The sequence below is a fragment of the Chrysemys picta genome, chromosome 12, assembly GCF_011386835.1.
Source record: "Chrysemys picta bellii isolate R12L10 chromosome 12, ASM1138683v2, whole genome shotgun sequence".
In the NCBI taxonomy this organism is placed as follows: Eukaryota; Metazoa; Chordata; order Testudines; family Emydidae; genus Chrysemys; species Chrysemys picta.
The window spans coordinates 55,264,970-55,281,407 of NC_088802.1; the positions used below are offsets into that span (position 1 = coordinate 55,264,970).

The 16,438-nt window shown below is 66.6% G+C and overlaps 1 protein-coding gene across 3 annotated transcripts in view; it reads left to right on the plus strand.

Moving 5' to 3' along the window:
* The window catches only part of AATK (apoptosis associated tyrosine kinase), a 54,895-nt gene that overhangs the window by 25,381 nt on the left and 13,076 nt on the right, over positions 1-16,438 (plus strand). For 2 of the 3 annotated variants that reach the window (XM_065563760.1, XM_065563758.1), the window contains exons 2-9: positions 4,041-4,174; positions 5,848-5,989; positions 7,965-8,044; positions 8,884-9,002; positions 9,980-10,067; positions 11,050-11,183; positions 14,821-14,905; positions 16,246-16,367. In XM_065563760.1, coding sequence (XP_065419832.1) covers positions 4,130-4,174; positions 5,848-5,989; positions 7,965-8,044; positions 8,884-9,002; positions 9,980-10,067; positions 11,050-11,183; positions 14,821-14,905; positions 16,246-16,367 — 815 coding nt within the window. In that variant the 5' untranslated portion in view covers positions 4,041-4,129. Of the gene's footprint in view, positions 1-4,040; positions 4,175-5,847; positions 5,990-7,289; positions 7,684-7,964; positions 8,045-8,883; positions 9,003-9,979; positions 10,068-11,049; positions 11,184-14,820; positions 14,906-16,245; positions 16,368-16,438 lie in introns of those variants that run through there. The other variant, XM_065563761.1, reaches the window with a different exon arrangement.

Below are 16,438 nucleotides of genomic sequence, written 5' to 3' on the forward strand. Positions count from 1 at the left end.
CCCGCGTTAATGGGGCGGTTTCTGGGCCCTCACAGCGAAGACTCAAAATCGCCTCCCATTTTCAGGAACGTTGGTGTAGACGAGAGGGGACCGTGCGGGGGGTGGTGCCTGCCTGGCTTTTCAGCGGCTCAGTGACATGGGGGCTGGCATGGAGCCCAGCGCTCGCTCTGGGAGCGGGTAACTGACTCCTGGGCGGTGATTCTCCAGGGACGTGTCCGGGTGGCGTCTCAGAGGAGGAGACCCCGTCTCTTGCAGGGAGCCCAGGGCACTGTCTGACGGGTTCGCGTATTGCTCGGGAGAGAGAGAAAGGGGTGGTGCTGGCCAGAGCATAGACAGAGGCTGGGCACGTGGGGGCCAGCACAGAGCATTGCACTAACAGCACATGCAGCGGGGTGGCCCGTGGGCTGTATCTGGAGCTGAGAGCCAGAGCCCCTGCACAGCGGGGGTGTGGACACGTGGTGAGCAGTGTCTCCGGTGCTGCGGGCACCGCCCCGTGCTGAGCCGTGTCTCTGGTGCCACGGGCACCACCCCGTGCTGAGCCGTGTCTCGGGTGCCGGGGGCACCGCCCCATGGTGATCCGTGTCTCTGGTGCCGCGGGCACCGCCCCATGGTGAGCCATGTCTCGGGTGCCGCGGGCACCGCCCCGTGCTGAGCCGTGTCTCCGGTGCCGCGGGCACCGCCCAGTGCTGAGCCGTGTCTCTGGTGCCGTGGTGACCACGTGATGGCGAGCCATGTCTCTGGTGCCGTGGACTCTTCTTGTTCCTGGGAGCTCCCCCCAGGCAAAATGACCCAGAAGCCAAAGAGCAAACGGGGCCCCTCGTCTCCCTGCTTTGGCTCGCAGGGTCGCCATGCTCGGTGGTGCACAAGCCATTCCGAGCTAGGAGCCAGTCCCAGCAGCTGTCCTGCTCTGAGACGCCCGTTCCAGCCACTCCGTCCCGTGGCCATCACCGGCTCGATGCCTTCTCTCTCGCCAGTTCCCTCTGCCTGCAGCCGGGTTCCCCGCACACCCTGTTGGGCTGTCCCACGCTCTAGCGCCTTTCACTGGGGGCCGTTTTCCTCCCATTTCCTGTCATTCCATCTCTCTCTGTCCCCCGGCCTAGTCATCGCTGCTTTGCACGAACCCCCTACCCCCATGGCCGAGCTCTTTTCGCCTTTCCTCCTCCGGGGTCCCTGCAGCTCCCTGATCACTTTGGTTGCCTTTCTCTCGGCTTCCTGCAGCGCCAGCCTTGTGCCTGGCTCTGGCGATCTCGCGGTGGTGTTTTTACGGCAGTCGCCGTGGCTCGAGCCGGCTGGGCTCTGAGTCACGGCTGTGCCTCCCTGCTGCTTCCTCCGGGTATAATGACGCCGTTTGTTCCCGGCGGCTCTGGAGCAGCATAGGAATAGCTCAGCGGCAGCTTGTCAGGTGGGTTCCTGGGGGACGCGGCAGAGCGGCTGGCATCGAGCGCCCACAACGCAAGCTCACAGCTTGGCAACAAAAGCCGCGGATGTTCTCTCCACAGGGGCCCCATAAACCCTCTGCATGAAGGGCCCTTGTGTCTGCCATTGGCTGCTCTGGGGGCCAGCGGGGGCTGGATGGCTCTGCTGGGCTCCCTGCTCGGGGCAGGCTCGCTCAGCGGCTCCAACACGCTGCCTCTCACTTACCCTGGCTTCAGCAGCGATGTTCTGGGCTCCCCGGAGGGCTGGGGGGTGTATCACACCCTGCTGCTCCCTGGGCTTTCCTGAAAGACGCCGAAGCCTCCTGGTTGGGCCGGGGGAAGCCCTGGTGACTTGCCTGCAGCAGAGGGGAGATGTGGGGTTGGCCCTTTACCGGTACTCGCAGCACCTCCTGGTGCTTTACTGCTTGTGGCCAGAGCTGGGTTCCTGCCAAGTGTGGGTCCCCGGCTCCTTTTCCCCCTCACCTGGAGGCGCTGGGCTCATCCACCCCCGTCTCCCTGGGGCTGCGGCACTGTCACAGCCGGAGGGATATTTGGGAGGAGATGCCAGGCTGGGCCAGGCCCTAAGGGACAGGATGGCACCAGGAGTGGGGGCCGTGTTCAGTCCTCGCCTGCGTGGGGCGTGAGAAGGAACTGGGGCCTGCGGAGCCCTTTGAGAGACGGGCACTGCCTTCCTTCCTGTTTGCTGGGTGACGGGAGTTCTTGCAGCTCACCTGACCCTGAGCGTCCTGAGCCGGGGCCCGAGGCCGGGAACACAGCCTCCTAGCACGGCTTTCCAGCTGGAGGAACAGCATGTCCGGTGCCCTGCCCGAATTCCTGCTGCACCTGGGGCGTTATGCCCCTCGTGCGCTTTGAGTTGGAGGCCCTGTCCTTCTTCCTTCCACCCCGATGTGATGCTGGCGGAACAGAACTGCGGCTGCGGCCAACCCCAGAGGTGGCTGCATCGGGGCCGTGCTCGGGTGCCCCTTGCACCTTCATGTATGTTAATCTCTGTTTAGCTGCTAACATCCCCCTCCCGCATCTGGTGTTCGGGGAGCGTGCGCCAGCGCCCTGGAAAAGGACCTCCCCACAAACAGGAGCCGGGTCCAACCCTGTCCTGCAGCCCCCAGACTCGCAGCTCCCCCTGCACCCCGCCCCTCTGCTCCACAGCCTCCCAGTGTGTGTGCAAAGGGAGCCATCCTTAAGTCCTTCGCTGAGAGGCCGGGGGCTGCTGGATGAAGCTGACTCTGCAAGTAGAAATGTGGGGTTGGGGGCATGCAGGGCCCAGAGACTCAGCAAGTGAATGGTGCCCGGAAGCAACCTGGGTGCCCGCGTGGGCTGCAGAGACCAGTGCTCGTGGGGCAGGGAGCTGGGGAGCAGCGGGGGCTGCTTCTTCTCCTTGCCTCAGCCTCTGGGGAAACGGCCCTTGCTGGAATTACTTGGCAGGGCTAAAGCAGGATCCCAGCAGAAGGGACGGCGGCTAGACATCCCCTGGGACAGGCCGGTGGGGTGCCCCGCCTGGGCGCAGCGATGGAATACCGGCTTACCAAGGGGCGTGGGGGAGTCGCCATCACGGACCCTTCGGGGATGTTCCCCTAACAACTCTGCTGTGGGATTGTTTCAGGGCAGGTCCCTGCTATGAATCTGTGAATTATTGTCATGGCAACAGTGCGGAGCCGAGGGATCCAGTGGGTGCTAGGCCCAGGATTAGAGGCTGAGCCGGGTCTGTGTGTGCAGGCAGGACGCACGTGCACCCAGCCAGCCTCGGGCACGCACACGCATGAGCGGGCACATGCACACAGAGGCACGTGGGCAGGCACGCGGGTGTGCGTACACAGACCGAGGATTTAGGAAGCCGGTTAACTGCTTCCTCAAGGGTTGTATAAACTGGCCCAAAGGGCAGATCGGCTCTTTCACATTGAAAAGTGTCTCCTGCCCCCGATCCCAGCGCCTGGCGGCTGGGGTTCGGCTGTTCTTTTTGCTTTCTTGGCAGCGAAACCAATTGTGACCGGTCCAGTTGTTCTCTCTCGGTCTTTTCCAAATGGGCACCTCTGTGTTTAGCAGGCGACAGGGCCCCAGGCTGGCACCCCCTTGGCCAGGGGATGGGTCCTAGAGCAACTGGCCGGCAGCTGCCTGTCTGCGGTGCGGCAGTGCCCCCCTGTGGGCGATGGGAGCAATGCAGCATCTCCCCACTTCCCTGCTCCCTCCTGGGCTGCATTTGGGGTACTCTGCTCAGCGTCGAGCCCTGGCCTTCAGCTGCTGTTCACGGCCACCGTGGGCCACTGGCTGGCCTGGGGCTGCCCTCCGGGGCCAGCTGGGAAGCCAAGGGGGTGTTGTGTACAGCCCGGGGCACAGCGTCTGGGTCGGGAGGCCTGGGCCGGGACTATTTTTGGCCTCCTCACACAATGTATCCATGGGCCCTTCCCGTCAGAGGCGGCTCAACCCCTGCCCTGTCTACACTGGGGTCAGCGCCGCGGGGCTCCCAGCTCTGCCATGGCCGGGCTCCCTGGTGCCGCTCCCTGGTTTTGTCCCCTCTCACTGTCTGGCCCCTGGCCCCGCAAGGGAGATGCTCTGCGTTTGTCGCCTGCCCCCCTAATCTCTCCGCCCCCCACGTTTGTCTCCCCGCAGACGGCACCCCCCTTAGCGAGCTCTCCTGGTCCTCGTCGCTCGCCGTGGTGGCACTTTCCTTCTCTGGTCTCTTTACCTTCATCTTCCTCATGTTGGCCTGTCTGTGCTGCAAGAAGGGAGACATTGGCTTCAAGGTAAATGCTCCAAAGAGGGTGTCCCAGCCTTGCTGGAGGGCGGGAACGAGGGGAGGGGGTCCCAGCCTGGCTGGGGGAGGGAATGTGGGGAGGGGGTCCCAGCCTGGCTGGAGGGGAGAGGGGACCAGCCAGCGATGTTGCTGGGGGTGCTGGTGGGTCTGGTGCCTCGTTAACCCCTGGTCATGGCGTGTGTGCCTGGGCCCGTGGAGACTTGGGGCCCTTCTCCTTGGCCCACACTAACAGGGAGCTGGGCCAGGCCTGGGCAGCTTAGCACCACACACCGGCTGTGCCTGGCTCCGGTCGCATTGCTCTCTGCCCAGGCCTCTGCCCAGGATATGCCCCTGGTGCCCTGCGGGGTGGGAGGGGCCGTGACCTCCCTGCACAGAATGTGCCCGAGGAACAGTTTTCTCTGTTTGCTGGGATTTTTGTGGAGGCTCGCGGCGCCCGGGCAGGGGAGGAGGGGGGGGCTTGACCATCCTGCGGAGCCTTGGGAGGAACAATGAGGCGGCTCAACCCCCCACGCTGCCTATATAGGAGCAGGGAGAGTGTTTGCGTCCAGCCCGGATGCTGCCCTGTGGCCCAGCAAGTCCCACTGGGGAGGAGCCCCGAGCGTGGCGCAGCAGCGGGCCCCCAGGTACCATGAGGCTGGTGGCAGCTGGGGCGGGGCAGGGGAGATGCTCGCTGTGGCCTGTCTGATCACGGAGGCAGCTGTCAGGCCCAAAGGGCTGTCTGGGGCACACAGCCAGGTAAAGGGAGGGCGCCCGTGGGCTGCACAGAGAGAGCAGGGCCATGGGGCTGGGACAGGTCTCTGAGGAGGGATGAGAGAGACGTGGGGCGGGCAGAGCCCTCTGGTGACATGGGCGGAGCCTTGGGGGGCTAGAGTCTCTCCCAGCCCCACGTGGGGCTGCCTGGCCCTTAAGCTCACGCTGCAGCAGCTCGTGCGTGCCTGGGTCAGGGTTATATATGCCCGCTGGGGTGATGGGCGGTCTGGCTACTCCCCTTCCCCGGGGGTCTCCCCGGCCTCTCCACTCTCCAGGGATGGGGCTGCCCCGCTCCCTGCCCCAAAGGCAGCGCTGGGGAGTGGGAGGGCGCTGGTGAGGGCACGGGGCAGAGAACGGCTCTCCTGCCCAGCCCAGCGCTTGGTAGCCAGCCCCAGAGAACATGGGGGGAGGCGGCTGAGATCGCGCCCTGGGGGACTGGGCAGTAGCCCTGACAGGGGGGTGCGCTCCACTCGCTGGGTAGGGGTGCTTGCTAACTGGGGGCTTGCAGCTCTAAGGGCTCAGGGCCAGGGCTCTGCATCAGACACGCGGCTGCGTGGGGAGCAGGTGAGCGGGCCTGGCGGAGCCGCCGCTCGGTGTGGGCGCAATAGAAACCGGGTGGCTGGGCATCCTCCAAGGCGTGCCGGGTGCTGTACAAACACACGAGGGGCCCAGGAGGAGCCCACAGCCGGACAGACCCGCCGGGTCTGGGACGTGAGGAAAGGGAGAGAAGCGTGTGAGGCAGGGCGTGCCAGGCTCCTCACGTCTCTTGCAGCGCCATGGCGTGCTGGGGGGGGGGCAGGGAAGCTGTGTGTGTGTGGAGGGGGTGCACGGGCGCGCTCAGCTCTGTGTGTTTGTGCTGTGCCCACGTCTGCCCCTGCCGACCCCCTGCCCTCTGCTTTGTGCCCGGGCCAGGAGTTTGAGAATGCCGAGGGAGAAGATTACGTGACCGAGTTCTCGGTGCAGGGCTCCCCGGCCACGCAGAATGGCCCCGAGGTTTACATCCTGCCCCTCACCGAGGTGTCGCTCCCCATGGCCAAGCAGCCAGGGCGCTCAGGTAGGCTGCGCGGCGGAGCGGGGCCGGGCGGTTGCAGTTCCCGAGTGGATTGCAGCTTCGGATCGTGCTGCTCCCTGGGAGCCTGCGTGGCGTCTCCCGGCCAGGACAGCGCTCCCTGTCCTGATCAAGGAGCGGGGCCAGCGCCCGTCATGGTCACTGCTGCCATGTACCCGGTGCTCTGGGGGAGGGAGGCGGAGACTCCGTGACCACGGCCAGCAGCCCCTGCCCGTGGCTGACTCCGAGGACGCTGCCATCGACTGCCTGCAGCCCCCGGCCAGGGGAGCAGAACTGGCTGGGGCTTACTGGGGGCTGTTCTACCCCGAGCCGCTGGCACGCAGAACGTTGCCTGGCACCTGCAGAGGGCGCTCTAAGCCCCTGTCTGGGGCGGGATTCCCGCGTCCTGGCCCGTGGCTCAGTGGCACCACCTGGTGGACACACCTGGGATAAAAGGTTGCTTTTGGGGGAAAGCGCTCCCTGCGGGGGTGCAGGGATCACAGGAGCCCAGACACATGTCCCAGGAGGAGCTGGTCTTGGCCCATTAGCAGGAGGGGCAGCCAGCCCCGGGGGCCCTGTCTCCTGGCCTGCAGCCCCCTCTGACCAGCATCCCTCAGGCCTTTTCTCCAGCACCAGTGCAGGGGAGCAGCCCAGGTTGACCAGCCCCGGTGCTGAGGGGCTGGGAATAGCGCTCCGGGCCGGGCAGGCTGGGGAAGGGAAGGCCTCTGCCACAGCCCTGCCCTGGCTGGAGGGGGCGCTCGGCCCCTGGGCAGGCAGGTCACACTGGGCTCCTGTTCTGGCACAGGCCCCTGGAGACACAGGCGCTCTCTGAGCTCATCCCACGGCCCCAGATTCCTTCCCTGGCGCTGCCCCCCCCGGCCGTGGTAAACAGGCCTGTGAGTGGGAGAGGAATTCTGAGATCGCCGGGCGGGGCGAGGAGCCAACAAACGCTGCCACAGAGCAGCTGCCCTCACCCCCTGCCCCTCTCCGCTGCTGTGCTGGGTGCTGCCCCAGCTGATCTCACTGGGGCTTGGACAATGGCCCCAGTGTCTGGCATGGCCGGAGCAGTGCAGGGCGGTGCGATGCTGCCCAACAATGGGCCCATTGCCGCCCCCCCGTGGGTCCGGAATGCTGGGATTCCGCTGGGGAGGGAGCGAGCGCCGGGCGGGAGGAGCATGGGGGCTACATCCCCGATGTCCCGGAGCTGCTGGCTGGGTGGTTGGGCTGGGATGCAGGGCGCCTGCTCGCTCTGACTTCACCCGCCTCCGGTCTGGCTGCGGGTTCCTGGACCTTCCAGCTGGACTGGAGGAGGAGGGGCAGCCCCCCCCCCGCTGCCGCCTTGGGGAGAGCTCAGCGGGAAAGGGCTGTTCCCCTGGGGCAGACGGCTCCCAGCCCGTGGTGGGGAACGCCAGTGGGGAGCGGCTCCTGGACATGAAGGGGCCACAACTGGCACCTGCTGCCCGCCCGGGGGCACTAACCGACTCCCCTGGTGTGCAGCTCCGCCCAGCGCCGTATCGCTGGGTGTGAGGGGCTGGAGCCTCCCAGGGACAATGATGCCAGGCCGTGCCTGAGCCCACAGCTCTGCCAGCCAGAGCCCAGGAGACAGCGCCACAGGGCCGATGGAGGAACACCATGAGGCTGTGCGGGGCCTGGCGCCGAACGGCAGGAGGGGGCGAGCTGGGCGTGGCTGGGAGACCCGGGTAACCTGGCAGGTGGGCGGAGCTGGGCGCGGCTGGGAGACCCGGGTAACCTGGCAGGTGGGCGGAGCTGGGCGCGGCTGGGAGACCCGGGTAACCTGGCAGGCGGAGCTGGGCGCGGCTGGGAGACGCGGGTAACCTGGCGGGCAGGCGGAGCTGGGCGCGGCTGGGAGACGCGGGTAACCTGGCGGGCAGGCGGAGCTGGGCGCGGCTGGGAGACGCGGGTAACCTGGCGGGCAGGCGGGTGCGCTGATGCCCAGCTATCTGGATGTGCTCTCTTACAGTGCAGCTGCTCAAGTCCACGGATCTGGGGAGGCACAGCCTCCTCTACCTGAAGGAGATCGGCCACGGCTGGTTTGGGAAGGTGAGCACGTCCCTCTCTTGGGGGGACTGTCTGGGGGGGGGTGGGCTGTGCCCGGGAAGGGCTCCCCGAGGGACGCCAGCTCAGGCCGGGATTTGCCCTGGCAGCGGGGTTGTGGAGCTGCGTGTGTGTGTGTGGGGGTCCTAGAGCCCGTGTGGGGCTGAGTGTCTGAGCAGCGGCTGCTCCATCTCTTGGCTCCCCAGCCGGGTCGGCTCAGCCTCTCGCCCCCCAAACTGCTGCGCGTGAGCGTTTGGGACCCTCTGTGGCTCTGGCGTTCTTGGCCAGACTGTCCCGTGCGCTGCCCCGGACCGTCTGGGGTGGGGCGGGAAGCCTTGGAGCCTGGGGAGGTGGGTGCCGGTCTTGGGAGGGGAATGTGCCCTTGCAGGGAGAGAGGGGACGTGGGGGTGGGGAGGGGACATGCTGCAGGACGTGATGCCGTGGGCTCACGGCGGGAATGTGGGTGCAGTGAGGGGACATGGGGGTGGGGAGGGGACGTGCTGCAGGACGTGGTGCCGTGGGCTCAGGGCGGGAATGTGGGTGCAGAGACGGGACGTGGGGGTGGGGAGGGGACGTGCTGCAGGACGTGGTGCCGTGGCGCAGGATGGGGATGTGGGCGCTGGTGGGGACGTGAGGGCAGGTAGGGGACGTGGGCGCAGGACTGGGGCACAGGGCCATGGGTGTAGGGCCATGAGGGCAGGCAGGGGATGTGCCGTGGGGCGCAGGACGAGGGCGCAGGGCCATGGGCGCAGGGCCGTGGGTGCCGGGCCATGAGGGCAGGCAGGGGATGGGGCACAGGGGCGCAGGGCCGAGGGTGCAGGGCTGACGTGCGCTGCCATCCCTAGGTGTTCCTGGGGGAGGTGAACTCGGGGCTCAGCAGCACCCAGGTGGTGGTGAAGGAACTGAAGGTGAGCGCCAGCGTCCAGGACCAGATGCAGTTCCTGGAGGAAGCCCAGCCGTACAGGTAGGCCAGCACAGCGCCCGCTCTGGCCCCGGTATCTCTGCCATGCAAGGAAAGAGCTCCCTTGCCCCAGGGAAGGGCTCTGGGGATGGCCCCAGTGCTGGGTCCCTCCCTGCCAGTGTGGAGCCAAAGCCTCTGGCGCTCTGCTCCCAGGGGTGCCTCCCCTCTGCGGCTGAGCCGGCAGCGTGGCACGGAGAGGCCCTTTCCCACACTGGCCATCCCTGAGCCGCCATCTCATGGTCGCTGCCATCCGGGCCTGTCCTCCAGGCTCCGGTCACGGGCAACACGTTGGGTCTGGGCCTAGATCAGAGCAAACTGATCCCTTCCCAAACCATCGCACGAATCAGCCCGTCTGTGTCTGGCAGGAAACTCAGGGGGCCCAGGCGGGACTGAGGGGCGGCTGAGCTGGGCGGGAGTCCTGGACTAATCCAGGGGGCTGCGGGTTGGGATGGAGGGGCACTGACAGGGAAGTGTGTCTGGGGGGGCACGGGGGAGCTGGGGGGCGTGGGGTTGGGATTGAGGAGCATTCACAGATCTGGGGGGCAGGGGGGAGCTGGCCTGCAGTAGCTGGGGGGGCTGCGGGTTGGGATTGAGGCGCATCGACAGATCTGGGGGGGCTGGGATTGGAGTAGTCAACTTTACACTGCGAGATGAACAAACACCCTATTGTTGTGGGTCCTGTTGGGGCGGCTGGCACTTCCCGGTACCCATTTGTTCTCTGCCCGGCCAGGCCTGGCGTGGGGACGGGTCACAGAGAGCTCCTTGCTGCCCCCAGAGACGCATTGTGCGGGCTGGGTGACAAGGAGAAAGCTCTCTGAAAAGGTTTCTTTCTGCTAGCCCAGCCCTGGGCTCCCCACACACAGCTCTGCCGGTGCCCCTCCAGCCCGACCCGCAGCCCCAGGCCAGAGATGACGGGTAAGTTGTCCCAACCCTGCTTCCCCGGTTTGAAATCTCCATGGCTCTCTCCCCTCCCTGCGCAGGGCTCTCCAGCACACGAACCTGCTGCAGTGCCTAGCCCAGTGCGCCGAGGTGACGCCCTACCTGCTGGTCATGGAGTTCTGCCCGCTGGTACGTCGCCTGCTTTAAAACCCTTCGCCCTCTTTGGCCCTCTCCTCCACTTCCCCATGCCGGGCTGGCGCCCTGCGGGTTCCCCCGGGCCCAGCTGCTGCGGCAGGGGCTGAACGGCAAACGCCGTGTCCAGAGCAGGTTATTTCAGGCCCCGCGTTAGCGCGCTGGGTCCCGCTTCCCCCCAGCGTGGGTGAATCTCCGCTCCCCACGGCTTCGGGGCTGGCTCATTTCCTGTGCTGAGCCACAGGTTCAAGCGCGGGGGATGCCAGGCGGGGTGGGGACGCCTGCCCCTCGTTTGGTAGCAGGGTTAGTGAGTCTCCAGGGAGCGAGAGAACACGGCTGGGGTCTGAGCGAGTGCGGCTCGTTCTGGGGCCCACCTCTGCAGAGCCCTTCACGCCGGCTCACAGCCACAGCAGATCCCTGCAGGCTGTGAATGGGGGTCCATAGTGTCCGGCGCTGGCAGGCTCCCCGTGCGGCTGGGGCGATGCGGTTCACGCTGGGGAGCCGGGATCGCAGTGGATCTGCCTGCCTGCCGGCATGGGGCAGTCCCAGCCTTGCTGGGTTTTCCAGACCCCTGAGCCCCATGTGGGGAGAGAACCCATGGGGGGTGGGGGTGTTGGTGGGCATGTGCCCCCTGTGCCACGTCCCACTCCCCAGGCAGGTGTTTGGAGATGGCTCAGGCATTGCCTGTGGCTCGTGGGCAGGGGACTGGGGAGGTATATACACCCCCCCTCCCCAAACCGGTTTTGGGCCAGGCCCTCTGCTCTGCTCCAGCTCCTTCCCTGCCCTGACGCCCCCTCGCTCCCCTGATGCACTCAGCTCTGCTCCCGGCTGCTCCCCCCTTTGTGACGGCGCGTGGGGCCCTCGGGGTCTCCCTGGGGAAGGGCGGCGCGGGGCCAGAGTGGGGAGGGGCTCAGAGACCTCGACACCGGCCGGCGGGGCCATGGCTCAGGGCCGGTGACGGCTGCTGCTCCCGTGACAGGGCGACCTGAAGGGCTACCTGCGGAGCTGCCAGGTGGCCGACTCCATGGCCCCCGACCCGCTCACTCTGCAGAGAATGGCCTGTGAAGTGGCATGCGGCATCCTGCACCTGCACAGGAACCACTACGTGCACAGGTAAGGCTGGGCCGGAGGGGGAGGGGGCACCACCGACACTCCCCTCCCCTGCCTGCTGGGCCCTGAGCATCGCCCGCCCCTGCCACCCGGCACCCATGGCTCCAGAAACCGTGAGCTCCCTGCAGGATATGCACCCTGGGGTGGGAGGAGAGCTAGACACTGGGTGGGGAGGGAGACCAGGGCTGGGGGGGGCAGGAGTGGGGACTGGGGCTGGGGGACCAGGGGCTGGAAAGGCTTTGTAACTTCCCCAGTACCCTATGCAGCCTCATCCGACCGCCTCCCCATCACCAAGGCTCGGGGCCCCCTCAGGTGCTGTCTCTGGGTTTGCTGGGCCCGTGACACCCCTGGGCCCAGGCTATGAGCAGAGACTGCAGTAAAGGTGCTTCCCATGCTGAAGCCTGGGAGCTGGCGACCCCCCCGCACCCCCCTTGGCACGTGCAGCTAGAGGACATGGGCCAAGCAGGAAGAGGGGCTGCCAGTGGGTTTGGCCTGGTGTGGGAGGGTGGGGTGTCCAGTCCCCTGCCTGGCATGTTGGGGGGCAGTGTGCGGGGGGTGGTCCAGCCTAATTGGGGGGGGGGGGGGACGTGGGGTTGGGGGCATGTCTGGTCCCCAGCCTGGCGTGTGGGCGGACGGGGTCGCATGTGGCTTGCCCTATGGCTCCTTTAGCCGGTTTTCCACGCCCACCCGTTGGCTGGGGGCCGAGGGGGTCTCACCCCAGCGTAGCAGCACAGCATGGCATTGCCGCTCGCCCAGGACTCCGGGGTTCCTCTCCTCAACCCTGGTCCACCCACCGCCCTCTGGCTTCTCCTCCCCAACAATATCCTGGTGCTGAGTGAGTTGCACACGGAGACTCCAGCATCAGTGATTTTGTTGAAGAGGGCGAGCGCTGGCTTCTGGGGCCGTCGGATCCTTCTCGCCTGCCACAGCCTGGGCCCTGCGCCGGCGGGCGCTGCACAGAGCCTCGGGCGGGGCCCTGCCTCGCTGCCTCTGCCTCCCAGCGCTGCCCACCGCCCGGCGGGTAACCGGTGCCCTCGGCGCTGCTCTCCAGAGGCTCTGGCAGAGGCAGTTCCTGGGTGCCCAGGGCCTCCCCGTCGCTCTTTCATGCTGGTGAATGGAGCCTGGTGGGTCTCTCCAGGGCAGCAGCAGGGCCAGCTGCCCGGACACCTCCCCTGCCCCTGCGGGAGCGGGGGGTCCCTCGGGGCCCCTGGGGCAGTTCAGACCCCCTGGCCCACGCACTCCTGGCCTCTCCACTCAGCCGCCAGTCGGCGCAAAGCGCTGCAGCGAGTGTGACGTGAGCTGGGACCCCCCAAATTCATCTCACACGGGCCACCGTAGTCGTTAGTGGGGACGCCTTTAATCCCGGCCGAGCTGGGCTGAGCTGGGCTCGAACCAGAGCCACCAGCGCCGTTAGTGGGGACGCCTTTAATCCCGGCCAAACTGGGCTCGAACCAGAGCCACCAGTGCCGTTAGTGGGGACGCCTTTAATCCCGGCCGAGCTGGGCTGAGCTGGGCTCGAACCAGAGCCACCAGCGCCGTTAGTGGGGACACCTTTAATCCTGGCCAAGCTGGGCTCGAACCAGAGCCACCAGCGCCGTTAGTGGGGACGCCTTTAATCCCGGCCAAGCTGGGCTCGAACCAGAGCCACCAGCGCTGTTAGTGGGGACGCCTTTAATCCCGGCCGAGCTGGGCTCGAACCAGACACCTGCAGCCTCTGATCCATGTGTGGTGTGCGCCAACTCCCCACGGGGTCCTGCCTGGGTCACACACACACCCCCTCACCCCCCCTCTACACACACATCCTCACCCCCCCTACACACACACACACCCTTGCCCCCCTCCCCCTACACACCCCTCCCTCCCCCCTACACACACAGTCTCACTCCCACCCACCCACGCACATATATACATACACCCTCGCTCCCCCTCCCCCATACACGCCCCCCCTCGACCCCCTACACACAGACACACACCCTCCACCCTCCCCTACACACACACACACACACCCTTGCCCCCCTCCCACTACACACACACACCCTCGCCCCCCCTCCCCTACACACACACGCACACACCCTTGCCCCCCTCCCGCTCACTACACACACACACCCTTGCCCCCTCTCCCCTACACACACACCCTCACCCCCATCCCCTACACACACACACACACACACACTCCCCCTTTCCCCCTACACACACACACACACCCTTGCCCCCCCTCCTCCTACACACACACACCCCCTCGCCCCCTCCCCCTACACACACACCCTCGCCCCCTCCCCCTACACACACACACACCCTCCCCCAACACACGCACCCTCACCCCATCCCCCTACACACACACACCTCCCCTCCCCCTCCCCTACACACACACCCACACACCCACCCTTGCCCCCCCTACCCACACACACACCCTCCCCCCCTCCCCTACCCACACACCCTCACCCCCATCCCCCTACACACACACACACACTCCTCCCTTCCCCCTACACACACACACACACACACACTTGCCCCCCCTCCCCCTACACACACACACCCCCTCGCCCCTCCTCCTACACACACACCCACACACCCACCCTTGCCCCCCCTCCCCTACACACACACACACACACCCTCGCCCCCCCCCCAATACACCCTCACCCACACACATCCCTCCTGGTTCCCACCCACCCACCCACATACAAACACGCCCCCCCCAAACCCTTCCCCCCACCTACTCATGTGCTCATATGCCCACGCCACCACCCACACACACACCCACATCCCCATACACACAGTCGCTCTGCCACCCACGCATGCACACACCCACCCACCCACACACATACAAACACGCCCCCCCAACCCTCGCCCCCCCACCTACTCATGTGCTCATACGCCCACGCCACCACCCACACACACGCCCACATCCCCATACTCACAGCCGCTCTGCCAGCCACGCATGCCCCCCACATGCCCTCCTCACACATATACATACACGTGTACATACAGTTGAACCCATACATGCACCATTGTCCCCCACCCACACGTGCCCACACATATGCACACAGTTGCATACACCCCCGCACCCACACATACACACACCCTCTCCCCCACCCACCCACATGCGCATACACCCACACATATGCATACATTTGCACCCACCCACACATATATACACGCGTGTGCACACGCACACTCACCTGTGTGCATGCACACACACTCACGCATGCTGCGAGGAGGGGTCACAGCGGCAGGGTAGGAAATGGCCGAGGTAGGTTGCCAGGCAATCTCCATTCTGCCTGGCTTAGTCTGACGGCGGGATGGGCGGCTGGAGGCGGCCGGAGGCTCAGCGTTCCCTGCCATGTATTTGGGCTGGTGACTGGAATGCCCTGCACTAGCCGGTGAGTTACAGCCTGAGCCCTGCTGTCTCTGGCCAAAGTCTGGGCCCAACAACTGCCCCCTCCCGCCCCCCAACGGGTTCAAATCCAGAACCCTGACGCTCCCCCTCCTTTGTCTCCCCACTGGGTTGTTCAGGCCCCTCTGGCCTGGGTGGCTGCCGCTTGCCCGGCACCCTCACCCCGACCGGCGTGTGAGCTCCCCACTCCACCGCCCCAGCACGCCTGGGGTTGTGTAACAGCAGCTGTGCGTTTCCTTTGTCTAGTGACCTGGCTTTGCGGAACTGCTTACTCACTGCTGACCTGACCGTCAAAGTCGGGGACTACGGCCTGGCTCGCTGCAAGTACAAAGTAAGGCTGGGCTGGGCTGGGCTGGGGCTGGGGGGCAGGGGGGGAGGCGCTTTCGGCACCTGCTGGAGCCCAGCCTCTGTGGGCTGACCTGGGCTCAGGCACGGGGCATCCTCCCGGCCCAGCGGGGTTCAGGGACCCGGGAGCTGGGGTTACTGTAGCAGGGGGTGTTGGAGGATGGGAGCCCTGGGCCAGGCCCTGGCTGCTGGGTCCCTTCGGGCTGGTTACTCTGAGCGCCTGGGATTCATTGTCGGTTTCCTCGGCTGTCTGATGCGGGAGGCTCCCAGTGTCCTGGGAATGGGGCTTGTCCTCCTGGAGAGAGGGGCCTGGGAATGGGTGTTTCTGAGCCTCCTACGCTCCCCCTCTGGGCAGGGCAGACACTGCTTGGCGTGACTCGGGGGGGGGGGGGGGAGGGTTCTCCCCCACAGAGCAGCTGGCAATGCCCTCCTCCTAATGCAAACAGTGCCCAGCAGGGACCGGGGCGGCTGTGCCTTCAGGGCTGCTCCCCTGAGTCGTGGCGGGAGGGGACAGGTCTCTGCCACTAGCCTTTTCCTCTCCCTGGGCATCGCGGCTGCTCAGACCGCACCTGCCAGCTGAGTCCTGGAGACCTGCTTCTGCCTGGCACCCAGGGCAGGTTACTGTCTGCTGCCGCCTGTGGGGAGGTCACTTCAGCCCTGAGGGATTGGAACTGCTGGGAGGAGGGGGCAGCGGGGGATGGGGGGCAGCAGAGGGCTGGGCGGGGGAGGGGCAGCGGGCGATGGGGGGCAGCAGAGGGCCAGGCCGGGGAGGGGGCAGTGGCAGGAGGATGTGGTGGGCGGGCCAGAGGATGGGGGAGGAGGAGAGGTGGGAAGATGGGGGTTGAAGGGGAGGCAGTGGACAGGGCTGGAGATTGGGGGGTGAGAGGTGGCAGAGGAGGAGTGGGAAGGGGGTGGGGAGGAGAGGCAGTAGCTAGGAGAGTGGGGCAGGGGAAATGGAGAAAGAGGAGCTGGGGAGGAGATGAACTGGGGGAAGAGGAGCTGGATGGGGGCTGGGGGAAGGGGGAGAAGTGGAGAGGGAATGGGGAGGCAGGGGGCTCAGGCGGGGGAGAGGATGGGGGGAAAGAGGGGCCCGGGGCAGCAGGGGCTGGGGGAGGGAAGAGGGGCCCGGTGCAGCAGGGGCTGGGGGGAGGGAAGAGGGGCCCGGGGCAGCAGGGGCTAGGGGGAGGGGGGAGGGAAGAGGGGCCCGGGGCAGCAGGGGCTGGGGGAGGGGAGGGAAGAGGGGGTGCTGCTGTCACACCCGGGCGTGCCGGTCCCTTACGCGTAGGTTGACGTTCTCTTCTCGCGCTGACCCCGCATGCTTGGCAGGATGACTACTTCGTGACGGCCGACCAGCTGTGGGTGCCACTGCGCTGGATCGCGCCCGAGCTCATCGACGAGGTGCACGGCAACCTGCTCATAGTGGATCAGACCAAATCCAGCAACGTCTGGTGAGCGCAGGGCCCAGGCGGGGCACATGCCCGGCTGCCAGCAGTCCCTGCCCTCCCCCAGCCCCCGGCTG